The sequence below is a fragment of the Arachis duranensis genome, chromosome 5 (assembly GCF_000817695.3).
Source record: "Arachis duranensis cultivar V14167 chromosome 5, aradu.V14167.gnm2.J7QH, whole genome shotgun sequence".
NCBI classification, from domain to species: Eukaryota; Viridiplantae; Streptophyta; class Magnoliopsida; order Fabales; family Fabaceae; genus Arachis; species Arachis duranensis.
The window spans coordinates 47,624,307-47,637,008 of NC_029776.3; the positions used below are offsets into that span (position 1 = coordinate 47,624,307).

Below are 12,702 nucleotides of genomic sequence, written 5' to 3' on the forward strand. Positions count from 1 at the left end.
GGTACTGTCCTTCTCATTTATCACTTTACATATCGCTTGAGCAATTATGTTGATGGCTTGTTGGAGACATGGCATTCTGGAGCGCATTCTTTTTATGCTTTATTCTTATGTAAAGTATCTTTATTTGCATTCGGAACAACACGAAAGATATGTGCTGATGGTAATTATCATCAGAGTAATTGAGAATAATGAGAAGGGAGTACGTATTTGTTTGGATTAGCTTCTTTTACCCCCTTTTTATTTTAATAATAAAGTACTTTTATCAAAACAATTCATGTGTTACGAGATAATTTTCTTACAACGGGCAAATAGATAAGCAACTGATAACGGTAACAATAAAATCAAGATGGTAAGACTCATGAATGAGTAAAAGTGAACACAATAAAATAACTTCGTTTGTGCGTGCATATCTGTCCCTGATATTTTTTATTTTACTAATTTTATTGTTTGTAAATTTTTTTTACTATCCACAATATTTTTTTAGTTTAACGGATAATGACTAATTTGTTATGGATTTGAGTTCTATTTAAGAGTTTCTAATTTATTTTTATCCTTTTTTTCTTAGTATCAACACCTTGTTAACATGTTTTATTGATTTTTTTGCAATTTGTTGATGATAGTAATTGACTTTATAAATGTTTTGCCAAGCTAAAGTCCATATTAATAAAAAAATTATAAAAGAAAAAAAAGAATAAACAGTATTAAAATATAGATAGATATATATTAACTTCAGATTTTTGAAGTTAAATTTATAATATAAGTAGAAGAAAGAAAAGACGGAAATAAAAATAGAAAAAAATGGAAGGAATATTTGATTTTTTTCTCAATGTATACGAATGTATTTGTGTAATATTAGCATGTTTGAGTACTTCATCCAAATGATTCCAACTCCTTTTTCTGATCCCAAGAGTTATATAAATAATTTTAACCAATAAAAATATCAATTAAGTCTTAATATAGGTTATTTTTTCTAATAACTAAATATAATTACTTAATTACCTGTTGAGGCTTTGGACAGTTGTAAATCATGCATGAAATAAGTACGGAAAGTAACATCAGAATATGCGAGCAAGTTGTAACTTCAATAACTAGTATGAGTAAGTTTTGTTTAGGTGTTGTATATTAAGTTGATAATATAAAAAGAATTATTTTAATAAACAAATTATATAATAAATAAATAAATAAATACTTTTATATTATTATACCTAAACATAATTGATAAATAAAAAGATCTTTTTTGTGAAAGACATTTAAACATAAAATTACTTTTATTTTTTTATAAGATTACCTAAAAAATAACTCAAAAAAAGATTTTTTTTTTTATAAATTCACCCAAACAAACCTTAAGTAACCATTTCTAAATTGAGACTTGTTACACATACAAGTCTTTTTGGCATATAAGTCTATACAAGTCAGCTCAAATCCAACAAAAACAACTCTCAATTTAAAAAGCGTGTAAATGTAAGGCCCACATCGGTTGGGGAGGTGAATGAAGCATGCCTTATAAGGATGTGGATACCTCTCCCTAGCATGACGCATTTTGACGAGTGAGTGTAGGGGGCTTCGGCTAGCATCCCTATCGTCAAAGACAAAACCGTGAGGCCTTGTGTGCCAAAACAGACAATATCGTGCTAGCCAGAACCCGGATCGATGTGCCAGCGAGGACGCTGGACTCCCTTAGGGGGGTGGATTGTAAGGCCTACATCGGTTGGGGAGGAATACGAAGCATGCCTTATAAGGGTGTGGATACCTCTCCCTAGCATGACGCGTTTTGACGAGTGAGTGTAGGGGGTTTCGGCTAGCATCCCTATCATGTTACAGTAAACATGCGCTTCCTCAAGTTTGAATAGCATAAAATAAGAAACGGTTTTTCTTCAACGTTTGTATTCCACGTTCTTCCTCCTGCTCCTTCTCCTTCTTCTTCTTCTCCTTCTTCTTTGCGTTCCTCCTCATTTTTTTCGCATTCCTTCTTTGCGTTTTCATCCTCATCATGGTTCTTTTTATTGTTGTTATTGTTGTTGCATTTTTCTCCTCCTCATCTTTCTATTGATTTTGCAATATTATGTACTTTTTTTCTTCTTTGTTTGATTTTTTTCTCCCAAGAAGAATTCTAAGAAAACGAAATAACAAGATGAGGAAGAAAAAGCAGTAGAAGATGAGAAGGAGAAAAAGGAAGATTTTTAAATTATGTGAAATCTATCAGAATAAAAATACACCCAAATATCTTTATATTACATCCAAATATTTTTGTGTTACACCCAAATTTGCTGCAAATACAGAAAAATATTTCCTCTAATGCTGCATTTTTTTCTTCTTTTTTCTTCTTATTTCTTTCTTTGTGTAGCATTATATATTTCTTTTTCTTTTTTGTTTGATTTTTTTGTTTTTATTATTGTTAATAGAGTAAAACAAGAAGAAATTTGAGAAAGTAAAAGAAAGAGAAAAAGATGAATAAGAAAAAAAAGAAAAAGAAGATAGTGATGATGATAAAAAAAAGAAGCAGTAGAAGATGAGGAGGAAGAAGAGGAAGAGTTTTGAATTATGCAGAACTTATTAGAATAAAAATACACCCAAATATCTTTGTGTTACACCTAAATTTGCTGCAAATACAGAAAAATAATGTTTCCTCTAATGCTATATTTTTCTTCCTTTTTTTCTTATTTTTTTTTCTTTTAGTTAATGAATGTAAGTTCATCCTCTTCCAAGTAATTTTGCAGCATTATGTGTTTCTTCTTCTTCTTTGTCTGATTTTTTTGTTTTTATTCTTATTAAGAGAGTAAAACAAGAAAAAACTTGAAAAGGTAAAATAAAAAGAAAAAGATGAATAAGAAAAAAAGAAAAAGAAGATGGCGATGATGATAAAAAAAGAAGAAGCAGTAGAAGATGAGGAGGAGGAAGAGGAATAGTTTTGAATTATGCAGAACTTATCAAAATAAAAATACACCCAAATATCTTCGTGTTACACCCAAATATCTTCGTGTTTCACCCAAATTTGCTGCAAATACAGAAAAATGTTTCCTCTAATATTGCATTTCTTCTCCTTCTTCTTCTTTTTTTATTTCTTTCTTTCTTTTGGTTAAATGAATGTAAGTTCATCCTCTTCCAAGTAATTTTGCAACATTATGTGTTTTTTCTTCTTCTTTGTTTGATTTTTTGTTTTTATTCTTGTTAAGAGAGTAAAACAAGAAGAAACTTGAGAAGGTAAAAGAAAAAGAAAAAGATGAATAAGAAAAGAAGAAGAAGAAGGAGATGGTGATGATGATAATAAAAAGAAGCAGTAAAAGATGAGGAGAAGGAAGAAGAAGAGTTTTAAATTATGAATAACTTATCAGAATAAAAATACACCCAAAATTCTTAAAATACACCCAAATATTTCTGTGTTACATCCGAATTTGCTACAAATACAGAAAAATATTTCCTTTAATGCTACATTTTTTTCTTCTGAATTGAACCACACCTCATCTACTTGATTGGATTTAAAACAATACAAGGAGGAAAAGAAATTCCAATGAAAAAAGAAGGAGGAAGAGGAGGAGAAGGAAGAGGTGGTGTTGATGACGACGATAACGAAGAAGAAGAAGAAGAAGAAGAAGAAGAAGAAGAAGAAGAAGAAGAAGAAGAAGAATATGCAATAACGTCACGAAGCGCGTGAATATAAATGACTTGTAAAGACTTGTATGGAAAAAACGCTTGTATGTAAAGAATAATTCTTCTAAATTGAATTGGTTTCTTTCAATTGGTATGTTGATCATGTAAAATACAAGACAGTATTTTTTTGTATTTGAAACTTGATTGATGAAAGTCGAAAACTAACTTGTTGAAGATGTTACTTCGACCGAATATATTTATCCTTCGACGTCTATTGATATTAATAACAACTTATCAAAAATATTATTTTTGATATAACAAATGTCTTTAAGTATTTACTTTTTTATTTAAAAGAAAAGAGTAAAGTATTTACTTTTATATTAATTATGTGGGTACTTCTACCATGTTAAGAATCGTCGGTTCTTATTTCATACATATATTGTTGTTTTCAGATGCAGGACGTGATACACTACATTGAGCTTGTTGGAGACTCTTGAAACGTGAAGATCTACCTCTGCGATTTTATACTTTATGTTTTGTATATGTACAGGTTTTTAGACTCTCCACTTGTTATATTTGTATTTTGTCTTTCTTATAGGTTGACTTGGAGAAATATTATTTAAATTCTATATTTTGGTAAACACTTTTGGGATTATATATATTCTAGCCAACCCTTGCTTCACAGGTTGAGTTTAGAGCTTGATTATGTATCTATCTTTTGAAACTCTGTTTATATACTTGTCTCCTTAATTTTCTGTATAAGCCTTCTACCTAATCGCTTTTCGTGTATAACGCGTTTTTGGTCTTATTTTGTTCATCCTTTCTTCCAAGGCTCCCAATTACAATTTCTTTCAATTATATTATATACACAATTTTAATTTTAGAGGTCATAGTGCCGCACCACATTTGATTTATGATGACCGAAATTCACTCACTAATAAATGAATTCGTTCTTTGGCAAGCGCACCAAAATATCGTCAAGTAATAACCCACTAGGAGTGGGGCCAAATCCACAGAGATTGATAGATTTGAGCAACTTTAATTAATGGATCAATTAGTCAAGCTAATCAAGAGTGATTGTGAGTAAAGAATTCTAAACAGCAGAATGATAAATGACTTAAAATTAAAATTAAAAGAAAGCTATAAAGTGCAGAAACGTAAAGAGCAAGAAACTAAAACACAGAAACATAAATGACTGAATTGTAAATGGGGTGTGGGATGATAACAGAAATTAAACTAAGCAGTAAAGAATGGATAAGATAAGAATAGGGAAAGTTCATTGGAGTTGGGAGATATTGTTCTCTCTGGATTAAAATCAGATCATCTCATCTTCAATGATGCAACTCATTGACCTCTTGGCAATCATGATTGATTGAATCCCAATTCCTTGGTGATTCAATCTCTCAAATCTTGATAATCAACCAATTCCTTGGTCTAATTGCTCATGAAGAGAGATAGGCTTGGTCCCTGATTTTACCACACATCATCATAGATCCATTTAATTGGGCAGATTTCATGTCACTGTACCCAATCCCAAAAACCCAGATGTACTCAATGTGAGAGGGAATTTCAAGCATGGTTTTATGATCCCTCTTCCAAGGTTCACATAAAACCCAATTTGAATTCAGCCTCTTTTCCAAGATGACTAAACACTAAGAATGAAAAACGAAATTCCTTCTAGCAAATCAAAGAGAAGATGAAGAGAAGAAGAAATTCACTATCAATTAATCTATCAAGTACAATAAAGCTCCCTCCCCAAATGAGAGGGAAGTTAGCTACTCATAGCTCAGTACAGAATGGAAGTTCAAAACTGGAAAATAAAGCTAAGTACAAAATAAAAACTCTAAAGTCTCCAGAAGCTAAAAGTGTGTAAAAGTTCCAAAGTCTTCAAAAGTTCCTTTCTCAATTCGAGTCACCACCTATTTATACAAGTGTTCTGTGAGTCTTCAGGTGTACTTGCATGATCTAAATGTGGGCATTTCTCATTTGTAATCAGTACGACCCATTTTGGCTGAACAGTGTGCTTCCAGGTGAACGTAGCGTTTGTTTTGAGAACGGAGCGTTCGGATACCCACGCGTACACCTGCTATACGCCTGCGCGTCCCTTGCATTTTGGTCCATCGACGCGTATGCGTCTCCCATCCGTACGCGTCCCTTGGCAGCGTTCATTAACTGAACGCTCCGTTCGCGCCATGAACGCTCCTCACGCGTGCGCGTCCTTTGCGCGTGCGCGTGGATAGTAAAATGTCATTTCTGCTTTACAAATTCATGTACACGTTTGCGCCAATCACCACTATCATCACATCAACGCGTGCGCGTCATGCACGCGTACGCGTCGGCGACCAAATTCAAACTCTAATTCTGAAAATATCGCAGGCGTTCATTCAAAGTGAACGTAGCGTTCATTGCTGGTGAATGCTGATCCTCCTTCCACGCGTACACGCCATGCATGCGTACGTGTGGATCTCCAAGAATGTCATCCTGCGCGTAAGCGCCTTGTACGCGTGCGCGTCACTTGTGAACGTAGCGTTCTCCTGCACCTCTCCTTTTTTGTTCTTTTTCACTTGAAATTCAGCCAAAACTCATTTCAAAGCAATGTTCATAAATTAATCATATAGCTCATATAATTGCATCTTTAAATGAGATTTCACCAATTCTATGGTCCTTTTAAATAAGAGAAAGAGGTAAATGACGTAAGTCATCACAACACCAAACTTAAATTTTGCTTGTCCCCAAGCAAATTAATATGAATTGTTCTAAATCATTGAAACTTGACCCTTAAGAAACTGTGTTCATAATTAAAGATAAAGGCTAAGCATCAAATCATGTATGAACTTTGTGATATCTTCCATCTCATAATGAACTTTCAACCTTTGAGGATTATTTCAAGTGTCTGCTCTTAGAGCCCCTTCTATTGATTGTCACCTTGAAATAGTAAGATTTTGTTATTTTTCTTTTGAATGTTTTCTTTCCTTCATTCTTCTTTTATTTCCAGACCACGACTCTAAGTGTTTTGTCTCAAGACGACCCTTTAGGTTAAGCTTTCAATTAGCACTCCCAAACCAGTTGGTTTTAGGGTACTAGGAGTTGAAACACCCCTAAGAATCTACTTGCTCAAGTCTCTCTTCTTGACATATCTTCACCACAAGCATCTACTAAGTTCTTGGCTCTTTAAGCTATTTGTTTCTTTCTTTTATCTCAGTAGTTGATGCTCAGAGCCTTGGGTCTTGCTTACTACTTCTAGGTTCTATTGATTTTCGAGGGTCATCCTTAGCATCTATTTGTAATGTCCCCTGAGTCTACTTGTTCCATTATGGATTACTCACTTCCAAACTCCAATTCATGGTTTTATACTTATTTCTCATCTTCTTATTTTGAATCCAGCTCACTTTGGTCTAGTTTCCTTGTCCTTATTTTGCAACAACTCATCATTGAATCTTTATGGGAACAAACTATTCAATCAATGCAGTGAAAACTTAGCAGAGACATTTTCTTTCTCACAATAAAACTTGGAAATCAAAGGACTCATAGAATGATTCTAAAATTGTCAGCAGGCATATCAAAACAAAAGGAGCACTAGGCAGTAAATTAAGAGAGTAAGTTTTTAACATGAAACTCAATAACCTTTGCTCATTATAGTGCAGCTTTAATGCATATGTTCCTGCTCCTTTATCCTCTTCCTAGATGACACATCCTCGAGGCTCCTTCTTGTGCTGAGGTGTACTTTAGCTTCCAAAAGCTTATCCTCCTAGATGGCATTCATTTTGTGTGTCTCTGGGACACCGAACTTAAGTTATTTGCTTCTGGCTCATGATGGTGGCCATACCAAACTTAAATTTTTGGCTTATTCTTAAATTTTAATCCAATTATTGTAAGTCCAAAATTTAAGTGTTTGGTGGCCACACCAAACTTAATTCCTCAGCCAGCTTCTCAACTCTATTAACATCATCACATAATGTAACATGCAAAATTGTACTTCTAGCAACTAGAAAACTTTTGGAGTTCAAATTAAAGGAACTATCAGCAAACAATTTAACAACTGAAATTGAAAAATAATCAACCAAAGTGACTTAAACTTAAACTATCTAGAAAGCTTGAAATTGAAAGAATATGAATGTTGGGGTGTCTCCCAACTAGCGCTTCTTTAATGTCACTAGCTTGACGATTCTTCCTTCTTCAGCTGAGATTGTAGTTCACCCTCTGCTCCTCTAATGAGTCTCCCAAATAGTGCTTAAGTCTGTGGCCATTGACAGTGAAAGTTCTCTGCGTCTTCTCATCCATAAGCTCATGACCATAAGGGGATGCTTTGACTATGGTGAAGGGTCCAGATCATCTTGACTTAAGCTTCCCTGGGAAGAACTTGAGCCTTGAGTTGTATAGTAGCACCTTTTGACCTTCTATAAACTCTCTCCTTGCTATCTTTTGGTCATGCCATTTCTTAGCCTTCTCCTTGTAAATTTTGGCATTTTCATATGCTTGAACTCTAAATTCTTCTAATTCTTGCAGTTGCAAGATCCTTTTCTCCCCAGCAGCATTACTATCAAAATTTAATAGCTTGAGGGCCCAGAAGGCTTTGTGCTCCAGCTCTAATGGCAGGTGACATGCCTTCCCATACACCAGCTGATATGGGGATATCCCAATTGGTGTTTTGAAGGCTGTCCTATATGCCCAAAGAGCGTGTCTGCCCATTTGTTTGAGGGTGATAAGGTGTGGCAATCTTATGTTTTACTCCATATCTCAGAAGGAGGGCTTCTAATGATCTGTTGCAGAAATGGCTTCCTCCATCACTGATAAGGGCTCTGGAGACTCCAAACCGGCTGAAAGTGTTCCTTCTAAGGAAGTTCATGACTACCTTATTATCATTTGTTGGGGTTGCAATGGCCTCCACCCACTTAGATACATAGTACACTGCCACTAGAATGTACTTGTTTGAGTATGAGGTAGGAAGGGGGCCCATGAAGTCAATTCCCCATACATCAAAAAGCTCAAGTTCTAGGATGAATTACTGTGGCATCTCATTTTTCTTAGGCAAATTTCCAGCTTTTTGGAATTCATTACAATCCTTCACTAATTCTTTTGCATCTTTAAAGATAGTGGGCCAAAAGAATCCACATTGCTGCACCTTGGCTGCAGTTCTTTCCCCACTGAAATGGCCTCCATATGGGGATCCATGGCACTGCCAGAGAACCTACTGTCCTTCCTCATGGGATATGCATCTTCTTAGGATTGCATCAGCACACTTCTTGAAAAGGTATGGCTCATCCCATATGTAGTGCTTGGCATCATTGATGAGCTTCCTTTTCAAGTGTTTGTTGATATTGGAAGGTAGCTCTCCAATAGCCTTGAAATTGGCTATATCTGTAAACCAGAGGGCTTCTTAGATCATCATCAAATGTTCATCTGGAAAGCTCTTATTCACTGCAGGGCTATGTGCTTCATTCTCCTCATGTGGGATCCTTGACAAGTGGTCAGCCACTTTGTTCTCTGACCCGCTTCTATCCTTTATTTCAATGTTAAATTCTTGGAGCAACAAGATCCATCTTATCAATCTAGGCTTGGATTCTTGTTTGGTCATCAAATATTTAAGAGCTGCATGGTCGGTAAACACAATGACTTTACAACTAATAAGATATGATCTAAACTTATCAAATGTAAAGACTATAGCAAGAAGTTCCTTCTCTGTTGTGGTATAGTTCTTTTGAGCTTCATTAAGAACTTTGCTAGCATAATAAATGACATGCACTAACTTATCTTTCCTTTGTCCTAAAATAGCACCAATAGTAAAGTCTGATGCATCACACATCAATTCAAAAGGTAAGTCCCAACTAGGTGGTGCTAGAATAGGTGCAGAGGAAAGTTTGCTTTTAAGCTCATCAAAGGCTTGCATGCATTCTTTATCAAAGATAAAAGGAACATTAGAGACAAGTAAGTTACTTAAAGGTTTAGCAATTTTTGAAAAGTCTCTAATGAACCTTCTATAGAACCCAACGTGTCCTAAGAAACTTCTAATTGCTTTGACATTGCAAGGTGGGGGCAATTTTTCAATCACTTCCACCTTAGCTTTGTCCACTTCTATGCCTTTTTTAGAGATCTTGTGACCAAGAACCACCCCCTCTGTGACCATAAAGTGACACTTCTCCCAGTTCAAAACAAGGTTGGTTTCTTGGCATCTCCTTAGCACCAAGGCTAAGTGGTGCAAGCACTTAAAATATGAGTCACCAAATATAGAGAAGTCATCCATAAACACTTCAATAAATTTCTCAATCATGTCAGAAAATATGGATAGCATGCACCTTTGGAATGTTATAGGTGCATTGCACAATCCAAAGGGCATTCTCCTATAAGCAAAAACACCATAAGGACAGGTAAATGAGGTCTTCTCTTGATCTTTTGGGTCTACAACTATTTGGTTGTAGCCAGAATAACCATCCAAGAAGAAATAATATTCATGTCTCGCAAGTCTTTCTAGCACTGGTCCATGAAAGGTAGGGGGAAGTGATCCTTCCTGGTTGCTTCGTTAAGTTTCCTATAATCTATGCACATACGCCATCAAGTCACTGTTCTTGTTGGTATCAATTCATTTCTTTCATTGGGCGCAACAATGACTCCTCCTTTCTTGGGGACTACATGCACTGGGCTCACCCAAGGGCCATCTGAAATTGGGTAAATTACCCCTGCTTGCCATAATTTCAGCACCTCTTTTTGTACCACTTCCTTCATTGTTGGATTTAATCTTATTTGTGACTGTCTTGAGGGCTTGGCGTCTTTCTCAAGGAGAATTTTATGCATGCACATAGAAGGGCTAATCCCTTTTAAATCTGCAAGTGTCCATCCTATGGCATCCTTGTGTTGTCTCAGCACCTTGATAAGCTCATCTTCTTGCTCCTCACTCAAGCTTGAACTAATGATGACTGTGTATGTCTTATTATCACCCAAGTAAGCATACTTTAAGCTTGGAGGCAGGGTCTTCAACTCTACTTTTGGTGCTTCCACTTCTTTCTTGCTTGCTTTATTCAACATGATTGAGTCTTCTAGGAATTCTCATGGTGGTTCACCACCTAAGGCTTGTTGGTTTCCTCTGTTGCTTCTTCAAATTTGTCTTCCTCCAAAATTCCTTGGACTAGTGTCTCTATTATATCTACCATCATGCACTCTCCAATAGACTCCTTGGGGTAGTTCATTGCTTTGAAAATATTGAACACCATCTTTTCTTCATGTAATCTTAAGACCAACTCTCCCTTTTGCACATTAATTATAGCTCCAGCAGTGGCTAAAAATGGTCTTCCTAAGATAATTGATGTGTTAGCCTCCTCTTCCATATCAAGCACAACAAAATCAGCTGGAAAGATAAACTCCCCTACATTTACCAACAAGTCTTCCACCACCCCATGAGGAAATTTGAATGTTCTATCAGCTAATTGCAAGGCCATTTTTGTTGGTTTGGCCTCTTCAATTCTCATTTTTTTCATCATGGCCAAAGACATGAGGTTGATGCTGGCTCCCAAATCATATAGTGCATTCTTAATGTTGATATCCCCTTTGATGCAAGGAATTTGAAAGCTCCCAGGATCTTTCATCTTTTGGGGTAGCTTCTTTTATATGATAGCACTACATTCTTTAGTGAGCACCACAGTTTCCTTTTTACCCCAGTTTCTTTTCCTTGTCATGAGCTCTTTTAAGAACTTGGCATAGAGTGGCATTTTCTCTAATGCCTCAGCCAAGGGTATGTTAATTTGAAGCTTTTTAAAAATCTCCAAGAATCTAAAAAACTGGCCATCCTTCTCATCCTTCCTCAACCTTTGTGGATAAGGTACTTTTGGTACATAAGGCTTTAGGATTTGCTTTGGTGAGGTAGATGCAGGGGTATCTTCTTCTTTCTTGGTTTTAGGTTTCTTGGTAGCTTCTTCTTCTTGGTTGCTTTGGCTTGGGGATGCTTCTTCTACAACTCTTCCACTTCTTAGTGTGATGGCCTTACATTCCCTTCTTGGGTTGGCCATGGTATCGCTGGGAAATATATGTGTAGGCATTGGTATTTGTTTAGATAAGTTGCACACTTGTGCTTCCAATTTTGAAATTGCTGTCCCTTGATTCTTTATGTTGGATCTGAACTCTTCTTGGTTTGCATCTATCTTTCTTTCAGCCTGTAGCTGTCTCTCCAGAATAGTGGAAATAGTTCCTGTCAGTTGTGCTGACAATTGTGCTATGGAAGCTGGTGGACGAAATTGTGATTCATACTTAAATTGTTGTTCAAAATTGATTGTCCCAGTAATGGCTTGATGGGGCGGAAATTGGTGAATTAAAAATTATTAAAATATATGCGTTGCAAGTATAGTTCGTAACTCACCAGAATTCCACTTATCAATTTAGAAAGGTGTCACAGAAATTTAAAACTAAAATACTGGGAGTATGAATCCCAGGTCGTCTCCCAACGAGTTGCAGAAAAGTGTGCAATTTTATTAATCAGATGTTTTCAAAAAGGTTTGAGTTGAGTAAAAAGGAAATAAAATTGGAGAATTTGAATAATGTAAATAAAAGCCTTGACTGGGAGTTGATTAGTTGGAAGTCCCGCTGTTGTTGAATTACTCTCTAGATTAATTGATAATAAACGGTTATCCTGTTTAATTATCTCTTACTAGGTAAAGGAAAGTCAAACAGGTTGGAATGTTATGTCCGTTCACAAGTTGCAACCCACTTAATTAAAAGGGGTTGGTGTTAGTGACTAGAGGGCAATCCAACAATAAACCCAATTACAATCTTTGATCTTTCTTTTAAGCCTTTCAACTCAATTGGTTCCTTTCAATCAACTCCCCATCAAGTTAGAGAACTACTCGCTCATTGTGAATGTAAAATTCATAACATATGAAAAGGAATTGAAGAAAGACATTTGGTGCACGAAATTGTGATCATCAATGGCGCCATCAACATGGTACGCACAATTGTAATCTCAACTATTTATCACAACTTCACACAACAAACCAGCAAGTGTACTGGGTCGTCTAAGTAATAAACCTTACGCGAGTAAGGGTCGATCCCACAGAGATTGTTGGTATGAAGCAAGCTATGGTCACCTTGTAAATCTTAGTCAGGCAAACTCAAATGGTTATGAATGATGAA

The 12,702-nt window shown here is 35.7% G+C and overlaps 2 protein-coding genes across 2 annotated transcripts; both read right to left on the reverse strand.

Annotated features, from left to right (window-relative positions):
• Positions 1-7,917: 7,917 nt before the first annotated feature.
• LOC107489328 (uncharacterized) lies at positions 7,918-8,277 on the reverse strand. The gene has a single exon (XM_016110083.1). The coding sequence runs from the start codon at positions 8,275-8,277 to the stop codon at positions 7,918-7,920; it is 360 nt and encodes a 119-aa protein (XP_015965569.1).
• A 2,369-nt stretch (positions 8,278-10,646) lies between these two features.
• Positions 10,647-11,165, reverse strand: LOC107489327 (uncharacterized). The gene has a single exon (XM_016110082.1). It carries the CDS (start codon positions 11,163-11,165, stop codon positions 10,647-10,649), a length of 519 nt encoding a protein of 172 aa, XP_015965568.1.
• Positions 11,166-12,702: the final 1,537 nt, after the last annotated feature.

Coding starts and splice junctions, on each gene's coding strand:
- LOC107489328 (XM_016110083.1), bottom strand. CDS start 8,277: ATGGGCAGACACGCTCTTTGGGCATATAGGACAGCCTTCAAAACACCA.
- LOC107489327 (XM_016110082.1), bottom strand. CDS start 11,165: ATGAAAGATCCTGGGAGCTTTCAAATTCCTTGCATCAAAGGGGATATC.